We start from the raw sequence: 16,736 nt of genomic DNA, 5'->3' as shown, positions 1-16,736 counted from the left end.
TGAGAGCTGTGTTGCCAAGACAGGGGCTGCTGCAAAGCTCCTTCAGGGCTGCAGAGCTCTCTGCTGGCCCGGCAGCTTGCTGCAGCTGCGCCGTGTGGAGGAGGTAACCATAGATGTGTTGTCTTTTGAAGGACCTGAACACCAATTTGGCAGCTCTCACTGCAGAATTTGAGAAAGCTACAGCTGAAAAAATCAAATGCCAGCAGGAGGCTGATGCAACCAACAGAGTCATCACATTGTCAAACAGGTACCATGCAAATGCTGGCTCCAGAAGCACTGGCGCCGTCTGCTGCTCCCTGGCATTGCCTGGTGACAATGACAGAGGGGTTGTGGAAGCACCAGAGTCCCCCCATGCCCTCCCCAAATTAAAAAATCCTGAGTATGAATTGAGCCAGAAATTCCGGGGCAGGGCTGGGGGGTTATGTGCAGCTGTGGAGCTGTGCACCCCAGGTGAGGGCAGCCCACCACCCAAGCAGAGGTGGGTTAATCCCAAGGGCATTTGGTCACAGCCATCCTGGGGCACCACAGCCGAACCCCCACTGCACATACACGGCACCGGGAGCGGTGGCACCACAGCAGCCACCATCTCCTCTACTCCCCACCAGGCTTATCAGGGGCCTGGCATCTGAAAACATCCGCTGGGCTGAGTCGGTGAAGACACTCAGAGAGCAGGAGAAGACACTGTGCGGAGATGTGCTGCTGGTCTCCGCCTTTGTTTCTTACGTTGGCTACTTCACCAAGAAGTACAGGGCTGAGCTGCTGGAGAAGTACTGGATCCCCTTCCTCAGCAGGCTGGCGGTGAGTGGCCACAGCTCCTGTCCCAAGGTGCCTGGGGCTCCTTCCCCCCATGCTCACCAGCACGGATGGGCTCCCGCTCCCCTGCGGCCAGGTAACCAACGATCCCTCCCTGACAGGTGCCCATCCCCATCACCCCAGGGCTGGACCCCCTCAGCCTCCTCACTGACGCTGCTGACGTGTCTGCCTGGAGCAGCCAGGGGCTGCCCAGTGACCGCACGTCCACCGAGAATGCCACCATCCTCTGCAACACCCAGCAGTGCCCCCTGCTTGTGGATGCCCAGCTCCAGGGCATCAAGTGGATCAAGAACAAATATGGGGAGGAGCTGCGGGTCATCCGCCATGGCCAGAGGAGGTGGGTTGGGTGGTGAAGCATGGCTGCAGGCTCGGGCTGGACCAGTCCTGCTTCCCCTGCCATTGGAGCGGCGTGGGGTGCTGCGAGCCAGGGCACCCACGTCCCTCATCAGACATGGGGTACCTGAGGGCAGCAGCACTGATGGGGACACATGCCACCTCCATGGGCTCTGCAGGGACCAGGGCTGGCAGAGAACCGCAGGGGTCCCACCGGGGTGCAGCGGCTGGAGGGCATTTGCCCGAGCTCCCCACAGCGTGCACACGCTTGCCCCGCACTGAGCCTCCCTCCCCTCTTGGCCACAGCTATCTGGACATCATTGAGCAGGCAGTTTCCCAAGGACAGATGCTGCTGATAGAGGATGTTGGTGAGACGGTGGAGCCAGTGCTGGACCACTTGTTGGGGAGGAACACTACCAAGAAGGGCAGGTCAGCACACCCTGTTCTCTGGTGCCGAGGCGTTTCACCTGCTCTGAGCAACTGCTACTGCTCAAAAATACTGATTTATGCCCCTTTGTGTGACAGCAGCTGGGGCCTGATCCTTCCCCTGGCTTCTGGCCACATCTCCCAGTTTTCTCCAGTATCAGTGGGGACACCTGTAGTTGATGTGATGTTTTGGACTGTTCTGGAACAAAACAGAGTACAGTTTGTTTAGTGATTTAAGAACACATTCCCTGGTGCACCTGCAATAAGAAGGGTTTTCTTGGCAGACATGAAAGCGTATGCCATGATGGGATCGTTGCTGAGAATGCCCTGCCCCATCTCCCCACCCCACTCGGTACTGCAAGCCTGGTCACCAGCAGTGCTGCCTTCCCTGGACACCACCAACCCTCCTGGCCACATCCCCACTTTTGGCGAGGGGGGGGTCCCCTGGGGCTGCAGGGATGGGCTCTGGGGCTGCCAGGGGGGACCCACGCTCCCCTCCCCTGGCTTTGAGGCATGGAGCCTGCAAGGAGCATCAGCCCAGGAGCCAGCAGGGAACTGCGGCCAGGGCACCCTCCACTCCTGCTCCTCCAGCTTTTGTCCTGCCAGGGCTGTTTTGGCACTTCTGCCCTTGCTGCACCTTTTCCCGACCAGAGAAATACAATATTAAGCAGCCGGGAATAGCACATGGGTTGAGAGCTGTCTGTGATGAATTACAGCCAGGTGTCCAGAAATTAATTTATTTAATTAACTACACAGATACATTAGGATAGGAGATAAAGAAGTGGAATATCACCCACGCTTCCGCCTGATTCTGCACACCAAATATTCCAATGCTCACTACAAGCCAGAGGTGCAGGCACAGTGCACCCTGATCAACTTCTTGGTGACCCGAGAGAGACTGGAGGACCAGCTCCTGGCTGCTGTGGTGGCCAAAGAGCGGCCAGACCTGGAGACCCTGAAGGTACAAACCAGGCTGCCGGCAAGGCAGTAGCAGAGGGGCCCAGGGGGGCTGCGGAGGCCTTGCTGGCCAGGAGCAGGGAGGTCTCACCTCAGTGAGCTCACTGCTGTTTATCGAGAGCTGAGTGAGTCCCTATCAGAGCTGCTGTCTGCATGGGCGGGGCTGTGGGACCACCATTGCCTTGTGCACCCTGGCGCTGCCACAGGCACGCTTGCTGCTTAGGGGCGACGGCACATCCCGGGAGAGGCCACATCCACCCTCCTTTTGCATTGCTTCGATGACAGTATGAAAAAGATAGCAATTGATATCAGAGTTTCACCACGGTCTCTGGAATGACACGTGTCTCTCCCTGGGGTGCTGGTGTTGTAGGCAAACCTCACAAAGAGCCAGAACAAGTTCAAGATCAAGCTGAAGGAGCTGGAGGACTCCCTGCTCACCCAGCTGTCTGCTGCCACGGGGGAGTTCCTAGAGGACATGGCACTGCTGGAGAACCTGGAAACAATGAAGTGCACAGCCATGGAAATTGAGGAAAAAGTAAGCAAGCTGCCCCAGCACTGGTGCTGCCATGCTGCAGGCAGAGGGAGAGCTCTCCCTGACCACACTGGGCACCTGGTGTGCAACAGGAGGTGGGGTGCTGCTTTGGCACGTGCCAGGATAACACCCACTCTCACGTGCATCTAGGTGAAAGAAGCTAAAGTCACCGAAGTGCAAATAAATGTCACTAGAGAAAACTACAGGCCAGTGGCAGAGCGAGCATCCCTGCTGTACTTCATGCTGAGTGACCTCAACAAGATCAACCCCATCTACCAGTTCTCACTCAAGGTAGACGCGGACCAAAGAGGGAATTGGTTTGTACGAGCAGGACAGGCTGCAGGGGGATCTCAGAGATTCAGTGTTTCAACATTTATGCTGCTAACTCACAAGATGCCCAGCAGCCCAGGCACTGAGCTGCTGGCCTGGATCTTCTGCAGGCATTCAACAGGGTCTTCGAGAAAGCCATTCAGCACACGGCCCCCAACAATGACATCAAGCAAAGGGTGATCAGCTTGATGGATGAGATCACCTACTCAGTCTATACGTATACCGCACAGGGACTCTTGGAGAGAGACAAACTCATTTTCCTGGCCCAGGTTGCCTTCCAGGTAATGCACACAAATGTTCAGGGCTGCTGTTATACAATACTGTGTGTGAGTTTACATTGGTTTAGATGGGTTGTTCTCTTGCTTCTGTGCTGCTGCTGCAAGCTCAGTAGCTTCTTGCCCGGAGCACAGACCCTCACACCGAGGCTGTGTGTGCTGGGGCAGCTGTGACGCTGTGCTCTCAATTTGCCAGGTCCTGGCAATCAAGGAAGAAGTGAACCCAGCGGAGCTGGACTTTCTTCTGCGCTTCCCATCCAAGGCTGGCGTCACGTCCCCCGTGGACTTCCTGCAGCCCCAAGGTTGGGGTGGCATAAAGGTTGGTCCGCGCAGCTGCCCGCTGTGTGAGGCGATGGCAGTGCAGCCCCCAGCAGAGGGCAAGGCTGACAGCCTGCCTGGCCAGTGCAGCAGGGCTGCAGGACCCCTCAGGGCTTGGCTGTAGCACAGCACCGTCCCTGTGTGCACACAGCTCTGTGGGGACCCCCCGCAACCTGGGGGTCCCTGAGGGCAAGCAGAGCCCAGCAATGATTTAGCCCTTCTCTGCGGGACCTGAAGGTGCTCTCGGAAATGGAAGAGTTCAAGAACCTGGACAGTGACATCAAAGGCTCAGCAAAGAGATGGAGAAAGTTTGTGGAGTCCAAGGCACCGGAGAAGGAGGTGTTCCCCATGGAGTGGAAGAACAAGTCGGCCCTGCAGAAGCTGTGCATGCTGCGGTGCATGCGGCCGGACAGGATGACCTATGCCATCAGGTGCACAGTGCCTGCCCGAAGTGTGCAGCACAGCTCCTCCCTAGCAAGAGCCAGCTGTGCCCAGTGACTGTGTTTGCTCCCAACTCACGTTATGGTTTTATTTTTCTGTAGGAACTTTGTGGAAGAGAAAATGGGGAGCAAGTTTGTAGAAGGAAGAAGCATTGAGCTCTCCAAGGTGTACAAGGAGAGCAGTCCTTCCACGCCCCTGTTCTTCATTCTCTCCCCTGGTGTTGACCCCCTGAAAGAAGTGGAGGCCCTGGGTGAGATGCTGCCCTCTCCTCAGCTGGCACCAGCCCATGATGGCTGTGTGCTGCTGCTCATTTGAGCAGCAAATGGCCAGAGCTGCACAGCCCCATCTTTGTACTAATGTAACGAAAAAGGCATCTCAAGCTGTGCCGGTTTCCTCCTTTCCCCAGGCAGAAAGCTTAACTTCACCATCGACAACGGGAAGATCCACAATGTGTTGCTGGGGCAGAGCCAGGAGCCTGTGGCAGAACAGGCACTGGAGGTGGCAGCTGTGCAGGGGCACTGGGTCATCTTGCAGGTGCGTGGGGAACGCTGGGGTGCACTGCGATGTGCACAGCCCTGCTGGCAACTGGGCACACCATGGGGTGCACAACCCTGCCAGCAACCAGGCACACTGGGGTACATGGCCCTGGCGGCAACTGAGCACACCGCATGGCCCTGCCAGCAACCGGGCACACCACGGGGCACACCACCCAGCCAGCAACTGGGCACACTGGGACGCCCCTCGGGGCGCACGGGGCCCTACCAGCAACTGAGTGCACCAGGGCGCATTGCCAGCAGCAAGGGCTGGGCCACAATGGCCCCTTTACCATCACTGCGCTGCCACGGGCAAGGCAGGAGGCGCAGGGGCATGCGGGACAGACAGACCTTCGGTGTGCACCAGACACTGCTGGCCTATGCCAAGGGAACTGGAGATGGGCCCCTGAGTAAGAGGCGGCAACAGCAAATGGAGGGCAAAAGTGTGGGAGGCCGTCCAAAGAGGATGGTGGCCCTGCAATGGGGGCACAGTTTTTCATGGTGTACCCCATGTGGTGGCAGTGACACTGCCAGGGTTAGCTGGGTGCCTTGTGCTGCATCTGCTCTGTGTGGAGCCACCACAGCAGTTTGAGGGGGAACAAGCAATTCCCAAGGCTGTACTTCAGCCCAAGCAGTACAGGAGGGGTTTCTGTTGCAGAACATCCACCTCGTGGCCCGGTGGCTGGGCACACTGGAGAAGCTGGTGGAGCAGTACAGCCTGGGCAGCCACGCCGACTACCGGCTGTTCATGAGTGCAGAGCCAGCCCTCAGCCCCGAGGAACACATCATCCCGCAGGGACTGCTGGAAAATGCCATCAAAATCACCAACGAGCCGCCAATGGGCATGCATACCAACCTGCACAAAGCTCTCGACCTCTTCACCCAGGTACCCTCAGCCCACCATGCTGCGCTCCCCCGCTGCCAGCCACCCTTGGTCCCTTTCAACCGTTTGGGTCAGCCCACTGGGCTCACCCCCCGGGCTGAGCATCTTTGGGGGCGTCACTGCAGCCAGGCACACTGTGCCCCCTCCTAGGCACATCCTCCAGAGGGTGCCCAGAGCCCCCGCTTGTCCAGATGTGCTTTAGGGGTAACCAAGGTGCCCGAGCACTCCTGAACCAGGGAGGGTGCTGAATTACGGGCACTTTTCCCCAAAGCTGAAGGTCAAGCTGCGGCAGCTTGGTGCCCAAACAAGCCACCTCGACTGTCAGCGGGCTGTTTGTGTGTGTGTGTGTGTGTGTGTATTCCTAATCTTTTTACAAACAGGTAAGTGCAAAAATTAACCAAGTAGCAAATCTTCAAAAGATAACTTTATGCCTTTATTAAAAAACAAAACAAAACAAAAACCTTCAGTTCTTCTTTGCCATCTTCTGTTAATTTCCTCCAATAGAGGGATGGCTAATAACGATATTCATTCATTCACTGGCAAACCCACTCTCATTTTTATTCCACTGCAGGACACGTTAGAGATGTGCAGCCAAGAAATCGAGTTCAAATGCATCTTGTTTGCACTCTGTTACTTCCACACAGTGGTGGCTGAGCGGCGCAAGTTTGGCACTCAGGGCTGGAACCGATCTTATCCCTTTAATAACGGTGACCTGACCATATCAATTAACATCCTGTACAACTATCTGGAGGTGAACTCCAAGGTAAGAGACTTATAAAGTGACCATACCTCAGTATAATACATGCTGCGACAATCAAACTTTAAAAAAAAAAAAATCATCATCATTTTGCTGCACAAATGCCTTCCCTTGAGGAAACGCAGCTTTGCCGGTAGTTCTTCCCCTCCTCCCCAGGGAGCTGCCTGCACGCTGTGGCAGGTGAAGGCGCAGAGTCCTCAGTATGGCTGAGCTGGGTGGAAAGGCAGCGTTTAGCACCAGGCTGGGACAAGTGCCTGCTCTGGCTCATGCCTCGGTGTTTTGTTGGGTTGTTTTTACATTACTTTCCACCTAAAAGGCAAAGCCTACCCCAAGAATGAAGAGGCAATGAGTAGGATTGAGGTCTCACCCTTAGGAGAGTCCTGCTTCCACCTGGCCTTACAGACATGACCAGCGCTGATCTGAGTAAAGACGGGATGACAGGGGTTCAAAGTATGGATGGCTGTGTCCATACTGGGACAAGGTGAAGTCTGTGGACAAATGCACAACAACCTTGAGACAAGGTCCCCTGTCTTGCACCCCTTCACTCTGTCACCAGGCCTCTGCAGGTCCAGGGTCTGTCATTTCCCTGGACGCTGGGCAGGTCAACCCAGGATCCATTGCCCCATGGCCCTGCAGCTCTACAGGCATGCACAGCTGCCCCAGGCTGCAGGGGACTTCTGGGGAGCCACACAGAAACCCCACAGTGAGCCTCTCCCTGTAGGTACAATGGGATGATCTCCGGTACCTCTTTGGTGAAATCACGTATGGAGGGCACATCACAGATGACTGGGACCACCGGCTGTGTCGGACTTACCTGAGCGAATACATCTGTGCGGAGATGCTGGAAGGGGAAGTGTACTTAGCTCCAGGGTTTTTGATCCCTCCCAGTTTGGATTACAAGGTAAAGAAGATTAACATTGCAATTTGCTATGGAAAACCACCACTCTGAATAAATGCTCACTAGTCAGAGTTCCCTCATGCTAACCAAGGCAAAACATAGGGGAACAAAAAGTTTCAATCCTGTGGAAACATGCAGAATCACTGCAAAAACAGTTCCTGTGGCCAGGGTAGTAAGGGAAAAACTTAGGTAAGACATGAGTAAAATAACATCTTGAATAAGCAATGCCAGCTAGCTGTGAAGCGCCACCACCAAAAAGCAATGACATTTTCAAGGTTGAGAGCAAAACTCTCACTCCTTTGTACATAGTTGCTAAACTAACATCAGCACTTGCCCTGCGCTTAGGGTTACCACGAATACATCAATGACAACCTGCCACCAGAGAGCCCCTGCTTGTACGGCCTTCACCCCAATGCAGAAATCGGCTTCCTGACTGTCACTTCGGACAGGCTTTTTCAGACACTTTTGGAACTGCAACCCAAAGAATTAGATGCTGGAGGAGGCTCAGCTGTCTCCCAAGAGGAAAAGGCAAGTATTGTTTCTGCCTCTTTACAGTAATGAACAATTCAGAGGCCAGATGGGTAGAACAGATATGAGCCCACACACAATGGATAGGAAAATACGACCTGTAGCAAAAACTGACTTCTTAGCAGAATGCACAGAGACGTGGTTCTAGCCCAGTAACTTACCGCTACAAGCTATCAGCCTGGAGAAGGGGGAGCTGCTAACACAGAGCTCACAAGAAACACTGCAGGTTCTGCTCAGATGGACACGCCTGTCAAGTTTTTATTTAAGTGTATTTGTGCTTGGTTTCTCTGTGACCGGGCTCTTTCCAGTCTTTGGCATTGGTAATGTAATTGAACATGAGCAAATGCCTCACCGCTCTCCAGCCGCTGAGAAGGCAGCGCTGCCACTGCAGCCCAGGGCAGGCAGAGCACAGGCCACAGCTGCCTCTGTCCCTATCCCAGCTGCAGTGCTCTCCCCTCTTCCCTGCTCTTGCATCAATCTAGATCCCAGACAAGCAGGCAGCTGGTCATGCAGATCATAAGACCATTCCATTAGCTGCACCCCTCCAGCAGCTCAGAGAAACCCAAAGGGTAGAAGCTGAAATGTTGCCCTGGCCATTTGTGTTTGCTCCATCCTGACGTATGGTGCAGTTACAAAAGTCAGCACTGCTCAGAAACGTTACTCTTGGATGGGGGTCGAGATGTGCCAATGGCAAAACGTGGCTCACATGCTGCATCCTCAGCAGATGGAACATGTTTAGTAACTTCCATTCAGGATGGCAACTACTAAAAATACAGATAATTTTTTTTTTAAAAGAAAAAAAAGTCCTCCTCCTGACTCCCTAGATTTTACACTTTAATTTCACAGCCCCCTGTGGCTTCAGTTCTTACTTCTTGGCAATTGAAAAAGAGCTGCGGCTTTTTAAGTTCCAAGAGCAGTTAGGAAAATAACAGAGTATTAGTAACAGAGGAAGAAGCACAGGAAAACACGAAGGCAGAAAAAGAAAAAAATCTTACCCAGTTGATTAATTGTTAACCCACAGCATTTTTCCTTAGGTAAGAGCAGTTCTATGGCATATTTTTTCCAGGTGAAGTCAGTTCTAGGCGAGATTATTGAAAGGCTGCCGGAGCCATTCAATATGGTGGAGATCATGGCAAAAGCGGTGAACAAGACTCCATACGTTGTAGTTGCCTTGCAGGAATGTGAAAGAATGAATATCTTGATCCAGGAAATCAGGCGCTCTTTGGAAGAGTTAGATTTAGGACTAAAGGTATATATTAGGTAGCTGCCTAGAAAGCACCTCTCCCTGCTAAATGATTTGCAAATGGCTGTTGCTCATTCCAAACCTTGTCTTGTACAAAGCACCTGGCTACCCTTGCTCGTGACTCTTACAGACCCCCCTGTGCTGTGTATGGCCAGACAGTACCAGCCTCCTGCCTCATACTAAGTGTGAAATCAAATAGTTCCATCAGTCTTGTTTTCTGCAGATAAAACTGCCCAGATTTTTCTCTTTTTTTAAAGGGAGAGCTAACAATTACATCGGATATGGAAGAGCTGGCAAACGCTCTCTTCTACAGCAATGTTCCTGAATCCTGGACACGTTATGCCTATCCCTCTCTTCTTAGTTTAGGAGCCTGGTTTGCAGACCTGCTCCTTCGGATTAAGGTGAGCAGATTTCTTGTGAAAGTTAAAGCTTAGGGAGCAAGTGGATACCACAGAAGACCAGGAAACCACTGTACATGATGGAGGTGATAACTCATTTATTTTTCAATATTAATTTAAGCAGTTTGAAGTACCTGAAACGGCCTGTTACCCCAAGAACAAGAGCAGAAGTTTGAAATGGGTTCACCATTAGAGTACATCACAGTTTCAAAATAACATTAGCTAACCCCATCGTAACTTTGTATGTCTTAGAAGAAAAAAAAATATTTAATAAAACCATCTATTTAAAGCTTGGCTTTGTTAAAAAAATAGCAGCAGTATTTACTGCAATCCAAATTTTAAGTTTCATTGCTGCAGTGGAATCTATTTATTCATCACAGACTGCCTCCATCCTAATCTCCCTATCTAATCTAGAAGATTACCTGAACCTTGTGTTAGGCACAGCGAAGCATCAGCTTTTTGTCACATCCTATCTCAAAGCAGTATTCTGCCACTCAAAGGCCATGCCCCACTCTAAATTACTTTGCTGTTTTTATTTTCCAGGAACTGGAAGTCTGGACAACAGACTTTGTGCTGCCTGCAGCAGTGTGGCTGGCAGGATTCTTCAATCCCCAGTCCTTCCTCACTGCTATCATGCAGTCCACAGCCAGAAAAAACAAATGGTCACTGGACAAGATGTGTCTTTCAGTGGAAGTGACCAAGAAAAACCGTGAGGATATAACAGCTCCACCCAAAGAAGGCTCCTATGTGCATGGATTATTCATGGAAGGTAAAAACCCGCATCTTTTATGAGATGTTTCAGACATGGAGAAAGCCCATTTCAGCCTTTAAAATTCTTGCAAACAGAGCATGTGTTAGTACTCATTGGCTTATCTGAATTTGTACATGTTGCAAAAGCTCCAAGCATCGCAGCCTTTATTCCTCACTAACATCAGACACACACCAGCTGAGGGCAGCACCCATCCAGTTTACAAGCAGAGTTTCACAAACCAGAAACTGGGGTTTTTTTGGAAATTCAGACTGCTATCGTGAACATGAGGCCTGGGTTGTCAGAAGCTACATGGTTCTAGTGAATAAACACATTATGGTCTTATTCAATGTATGAGTAAGACAAATCAGGAAACTCAGAACCTAAAATAATTACTGCTAAAAAATTAGGGGGAATGAGATGGCAGTATCAGAAGAGCACTGACAGGGTCCACTTAAATGAGAACACAGACCACCTAGGACAGCTTATTGTAGTTCCCACCACGGCCTAAGTTCTACCTTCAGCTGCGCAACTTTCATGCAAACCCATGCTGAAGGGAGGAAAGGAGACAGAATGTATTTAGACATCCCACACACAGTAAGGCAAAATGCATTCATGAGTCACAGTGAGATGATAACATGTTAGCCCTAATGACTACTAAGCCATGGCTACCCAACCTTCACACTCCATCCTCAACTGTGCTGCTAGAGCAACTCCTTCCCACTCATTAGCAGTTATGCAAACAGCCCCCTCCAAGTGAAAAAGCCACTGGGGAACTGGTACCCTGACAATTTCATAATCTTGCAGGTGCTCGATGGGACATCCTTTCTGGTGTGATCACAGATGCTCAACTGAAGGAACTGACGCCCATGATGCCAGTCATCTTCATCAGAGCCATCCCTGTGGACTGCATGGACACCAAGAACATCTATGAATGTCCTGTCTATCAGACACGGATGCGAGGTCCCACCTACATCTGGACCTTTAACCTAAAAACAAAAGAAAAAGCTGCTAAGTGGATCCTGGCTGCTGTTGCTCTGCTCTTACAGATCTAAACTTTTAAGGACTATGGAAAATGGCAAATGCTTTTACTTGCAAACAACTCTCCAAGTTGTGTAACTTAGTCTAAGTTTGATTGTACCAGAACTGTTTTAGCACAAATTATCAATAAACAAAATAAAAACACTGCTGGAATTGCTGTCATGCCCCTACAATACATGGAGTTTCTCATGACGGATACTGGTTTTCAATTGGTGATTTCTGATACAGTGCTGGTTGAGAGCCAGACCGCCAAAGGAAGCCAAACGCAACAATTGCATGCAACTCTCTGGATTCCTTTCCTTCTCATAGCTCTCTTTCCACAGCTGTTTGTCTGATTGCTCAGTACTAACTGTGAGCAGAAATTCATCAAGCTGTGTGCATGACACATTCCTGCATGGAAGCATGTATCTGTTTAGACCAGATGGAAGGCAAAAGGTGCAGTTTTGGCCCAGTTCACCAACACCTCAACCTGCACAACTCACAAGAAATTCCAGCTGCAAACAGACCAGTATCTAAGGTGTGTTTCTTTCTGTTTCTAGGTTATACTCTGCCCCTTCTTTCACAACAAATAATGTGTATCTGCAGTTAACACCTATTAGGGTGATTAGATCTGCTCTGGACAACAGATGGAAGCCAATGCCCCCTTTAGCATAAAATAATTCACCAAAATCACACCCCATGAAATATCTGAACAATTAGTTCTAAAATACAGTTGCATAAAACTTCCCTCATAGCTAGTGTTAAGAAAAGCCACAAGGGGAGGCAAGTAGAGCTCTTTGTTTCTTTATAAACTAGTAGCATTTAGAATAAATTCCCATTAAGCTTCACACTTACTTTTAGCCTTTTCAGATGCCTGAAATCTGGCAATACAATATCGGAACACCCTGCACACACTCCACTAGCTAAACTCACAGGGTAGCCTGAGCCTGCATTCTAATACATTTTTATCTGACTTCCCAATCAACACCTTTGCAGGACATGTTATGGTTTGAACCTCCAGCTTTCAGCAAGTAACATCCAAAAATCACATTAGCACCCAAAAGTCCTCTCATGCTCTCTCCACAATTCATGGAAGACACTAATAACACATCTTAATATGAAAAGGTCAGATACACAACCCCAGAGATGGGGGCCATGTTTATGTAAATAAAATGGATGTGTGAACACTCAGCATCAAGGGCACATACTTGGGTGTCAACTGCATGGGCTATGCGCGCAGCACAGAAAAAAAAATTAATAATCTAAGAGCAATTCCATGAAGCTCAGAAGGGGCTCCAGTTACCAGGCAGTTGAACAGCCAGGCAAATCCAGGACACTGTACAAAGCAGAAAAAAACCAACCGTCCCTGTTAGCCAACATCTACAAGGTTAAAGCAAAGCACTGATCAGATAAAAAGATGACAAAACATTTTAAATATTCCAACAACGTTTTCTATTAGCTGGTCAAGATAAAATAAACACCATCCCTCTCCACAAAACTCTGAAAGGGACATTTCAGAAACAGAAGGGTTTTTTCTGTGCACGGGAAATACCCTTGTATGGGTTCTTTTTCATTGACCCTTCCAGAAATTCTAGTAGATGAAACCCAATATAGGCCTTGAGCAATGATTCTAGTCAGTGGCAAGCATCCCAGAAGAAGAGAGATGCCTGGTTTTTTCCCCACATCATCTATGTTTCCATCATCTATTTCTTCCACATGACAGAGAGTACTGCACTTAGTAAATGCCATCAGTGCAATATAAATTCCCCATAAGAATGGCTGAAAACTCACCAAAAGCAGCAATTTTTCTTCTTTCAAAAAAAATTCTTGATCAGAGGTGTTACCAGCTTCACCCACAGTTTCACATAACGATTTGGCTGCTCAAATGTTGATGATGAGACTACACCCGAGCAGAGGTAAAGCTGCTCCTGCTCCTATACAGGGAAAGAAACATTATCCCAGTAAATCCTAAGTGTTACATTATATAATAGCCTTTAAGAAAAGCAAATTCTCAGATAAAACTGGCCATGGATCCTACCAAAAGGATGCATCATTTCTGCCACATGCCTGAATGTAAGAGTTGCATTCCATACAGCGCAATTCACAGAGCAACTAAGCCACCAAGGAGCTACAACAGGATCTGTCCACACCTGCATGCTGCAGCACTCCACCTTTTGGTGATGATCAGTGCGCTCAGTAACTGAGCCTCAAGTGCTGGCAATTCAAACTCTACAAAGAGCAAAGGTAGAAGGTTTTGCCTTTTTGTGCCCCACGGTTGCAATAGAGCCAAGCTTTGGTTTCAGAAAAATCCTGAATCCCTCGCTGTAATTGCCAGAAAAGGAAACCTTACCATAATGGCAAGAGACTGACTTATGCAGCTCTTTCTAGACATAGCTCAAGCACTGTGTTTTGAAATGAATATGCAGTCACAATTTCAACTAAGTTACCAGAAACACTTAGGCTTCTCCACTGTGTACACAATACTGCTGAAGGAGGAAATGAACCGTCATGATGATGATGATAATACATGCTCAAGTTGCACCTGAAAGCAGCTGTTTGATCAAAGGTAGAAGTGGTTTTCTTACCAAAGCCAGTCAGGTTTCTAGATTTGCAGGCAAACAAGGGGCAGACCATGTACTGTAAGTCTGTTCATAATTTTTTTTTCATTAGCTAAGCTGTCACAAACAACAGAAAATACTCTTCACTGTTTAAATTCAGGGTGCAACAGGGAAGCAGGAGCCAAGCACTGGAAAGTAACACCAAAAAGATGAACCAACAACAGAAGGAAGACATTTGTTGTGCCAAATCAGTCTAATTTTAGAAACCCCAATGCTCCAAGAGCTACAGTCAGCCATGCTATGAAGATTCTGCACCGTGATCATCTGATACAGCGAAGTTGTCTAATCACTGAAGAGAGACCAGTTATCTGAAGTTCAGTTCATTCAGTGGAGCATCCAAAGATACCCAGGCCACTCAAATTTCTTCCCAAATCTCATCACACATTTTTAAAATGGAACTGAATGTTACATAGCCAAAGTGATTTCATGGCAGCATACCAGTAATGTATTAAGTCTTCTGAAGAAAGATCACAGAACAGTAAACAAACAGCCAATCTCAAAATCAGCTTCCAGCAAATGGCAATGGATTAAAGCCCTTTAAATAAGATCCCTGCAGCACTGTTTGAGAGAATTCCTTTGTCATATTTTCATTGATTCTCCCCTTCCATTAGAAACAAGCAGAGGCAAGATATGAATTGAAATATTCAACCAACTCTTCCAGTAATAGAACCGTTTTTGATTAGATATACTCTGACTCATCCTGTGGAAGAGCCCTGATGCAACAGGGCAATTCCCATTGATCTTAAAGACAACTGTGCCTTCTTATGCCAGGACTCGGCTTAAAGAACACATTTTTGAGATCCCTAAGTCACACACAGAGGCACCAAACCAATCTGCTTTCTATCAGAGCACTACATGAGAAACTAATTGGGACAGTCAGTTCCAGCAGAAGATTCAGAGTTGAGACAGCTGGGGAACCAGACAGGATTTAAAGAAGTGGCAAAAGTGCTGAGCAGTCCAAGCTGCCTAATTAAAAAGAAAAAACCAACCAAACCAAACAAGCGGGACACCGAACATTAAACCACTGAAAAATGTTTGTGTCTATTCAAGATTATGTTATGTCATATAACTTCATGGGCAATCCAACCAGCCCAGAAATCCTCCTCTTGTAGAAACTACACTAAGATACCCACCTCTGTTCACCTGCTCAGCCTGTGGGCAGCCACCCAAAAGCTAACCAATCAACACTTGCATTCCTACAAATACCTGAGAAGCAAATTCCTCCAGAAGTCCAAGATCAGTGATTCAAAGGGCCTGACTTCATTATCCTAAGAGCATGGTGTGACCTTGGCAAGGCCCAAATACTGGGGACAAGGCTTAAGAACGTGCTGTATGATAAGTGAGTAAAGGAGAGCCAGCAGATCCTCTCTGAATACTATGCCTCTCAGCATCCAGAGCCTGAGCACGCCCGATACTCGAGTTCACTGGGGACACATGTTCTTTCCCATTATGGCCTCCATTTCCCAGAAACAGGCATTTGCAGAAGGCATCTCATCAATAGTCACTTAACTGACAGCTCCTTGAGGCTTCCTGTGCTCAAGAAGGTTTTGAATTATTGTGGCTGTAGGTTTTTATTGCAACTGCGTCATCAGCATTCCCTATGTGACCAAGAAGCACAACATCCATGTAAACTCCTGTACTCAGCCACTTACCTGATGGAGTTGCTGCTGCAAAGCTGTATTTTCTGTCACTATCGCAACCTGAGCTTCCAAGTCACGATGAACTGATCGATATCCAAAATTAGGAGACCCAATCAGAGTTAGGCAGGGAAGATTGCTTCCTGCCAGGTACAGCCAGAGGCCTGCAGGAAAACAGGAGGAGAAAGGAAGCGTGGCAGACAAAGGAAATGAGCAGGGTAGCCTCACACCATCACTTCACTTAGAATGAATTAAACATGCTAGATTACAGGAACTATAAAAGATCACACACAACACAAAGCAAGCTTCCTCGCAGATGGTCTAGCATGTCTTGTAAAGCTTTGTATGAATCTTGGGGTACCCTTGCAGAGCTTGCATTGTCCAGCCTTGTGTGCTCCTAAGAGGGGAGCTGCAGCATGCTCAGTGCCACCCTAGGGACACATTCTTAACATTTTAAATACACTGCATGGAGGGGCCCAAAAATAATTCCGAGTGAGTCACTATCACCAAGTTAGAGGTTGGTTCTGCACTACAGCGTATCTCAGAAACACTGAAATAAGACAAACAGATTTTCCAATAAAGGAAAACCTATACCAAGCACCAGAGCACCCAGCAGACAAGCCAGGCCTTGACCAGTCAATTCCGGAACTGGAAGCAGCTCAGTTGCACAGTAAGCCAGCCCTTTCCCGAGACTATGCAGGACAGTGACATAAAAAGGCATCTCCCTGCTCTGACAGGTGAATTCACATGAAATAAGACTTGTAAGAGAAGTGCAAATTATTACACCCACTCACTTCCTGAGGAGCCACCCAAAGATGAAATCAAACTTGCTGGGATGCAAGACTCCACTCACAACTGCAGCTCACACATAACTTTGCCAGTGCAACAACAAAAGCAAGCATGATACAACCCAAGACTTTTTTTCAAGCACAAGATAGAAGCACTGTACTGTTCTCAGGCACACCCATGTAGCACAGCAGGAAAGAACAGGGATACCACAGGAGAGCCAGGACTATTGCCAAAGAGTCTATACAGCCATTCCCAATGT

The 16,736-nt window shown here is 49.0% G+C and overlaps 2 protein-coding genes across 11 annotated transcripts in view; one reads left to right on the top strand and one right to left on the bottom strand.

Annotated features, from left to right (window-relative positions):
• Positions 1-11,598, top strand: part of DNAH17 (dynein axonemal heavy chain 17) — a 38,544-nt gene extending 26,946 nt beyond the window's left edge. For 2 of the 3 annotated variants that reach the window (XM_056333814.1, XM_056333724.1), the window contains exons 61-80: positions 132-247; positions 606-798; positions 915-1,150; positions 1,453-1,575; positions 2,329-2,533; positions 2,900-3,064; positions 3,212-3,352; positions 3,502-3,672; positions 3,863-3,985; positions 4,222-4,415; positions 4,527-4,675; positions 4,832-4,959; positions 5,617-5,844; positions 6,413-6,604; positions 7,320-7,499; positions 7,842-8,024; positions 9,091-9,273; positions 9,525-9,668; positions 10,209-10,434; positions 11,221-11,598. In XM_056333814.1, the coding sequence (XP_056189789.1) occupies positions 132-247; positions 606-798; positions 915-1,150; positions 1,453-1,575; positions 2,329-2,533; positions 2,900-3,064; positions 3,212-3,352; positions 3,502-3,672; positions 3,863-3,985; positions 4,222-4,415; positions 4,527-4,675; positions 4,832-4,959; positions 5,617-5,844; positions 6,413-6,604; positions 7,320-7,499; positions 7,842-8,024; positions 9,091-9,273; positions 9,525-9,668; positions 10,209-10,434; positions 11,221-11,468 (3,528 nt within the window). In that variant the 3' untranslated portion in view covers positions 11,469-11,598. Of the gene's footprint in view, positions 1-131; positions 248-605; positions 799-914; positions 1,151-1,452; positions 1,576-2,328; positions 2,534-2,899; positions 3,065-3,211; positions 3,353-3,501; positions 3,673-3,862; positions 3,986-4,221; positions 4,416-4,526; positions 4,676-4,831; positions 4,960-5,616; positions 5,845-6,412; positions 6,605-7,319; positions 7,500-7,841; positions 8,025-9,090; positions 9,274-9,524; positions 9,708-10,208; positions 10,435-11,220 lie in introns of those variants that run through there. The other variant, XM_056333640.1, reaches the window with a different exon arrangement.
• The window catches only part of PGS1 (phosphatidylglycerophosphate synthase 1), a 34,330-nt gene that overhangs the window by 3,230 nt on the left and 14,364 nt on the right, over positions 1-16,736 (bottom strand). For 2 of the 8 annotated variants that reach the window (XM_056334175.1, XM_056333898.1), the window contains exons 8-10: positions 15,704-15,852; positions 13,225-13,367; positions 9,742-11,402 (exon numbers count right to left, since the gene is read on the bottom strand). In XM_056334175.1, the coding sequence (XP_056190150.1) occupies positions 13,248-13,367; positions 15,704-15,852 (269 nt within the window). In that variant the 3' untranslated portion in view covers positions 9,742-11,402; positions 13,225-13,247. Of the gene's footprint in view, positions 1-9,741; positions 12,770-13,224; positions 13,368-15,703; positions 15,853-16,736 lie in introns of those variants that run through there. The other 6 variants (XR_008821161.1, XM_056333969.1, XM_056334090.1 and 3 more) reach the window with 6 other exon arrangements.

Source organism: Falco biarmicus, chromosome 1 (genome assembly GCF_023638135.1).
Source record: "Falco biarmicus isolate bFalBia1 chromosome 1, bFalBia1.pri, whole genome shotgun sequence".
Taxonomy (NCBI): Eukaryota; Metazoa; Chordata; class Aves; order Falconiformes; family Falconidae; genus Falco; species Falco biarmicus.
The sequence above is the reverse complement of the archived record's forward strand: the minus strand, read 5'-3'. Positions and strand labels throughout refer to the sequence as shown.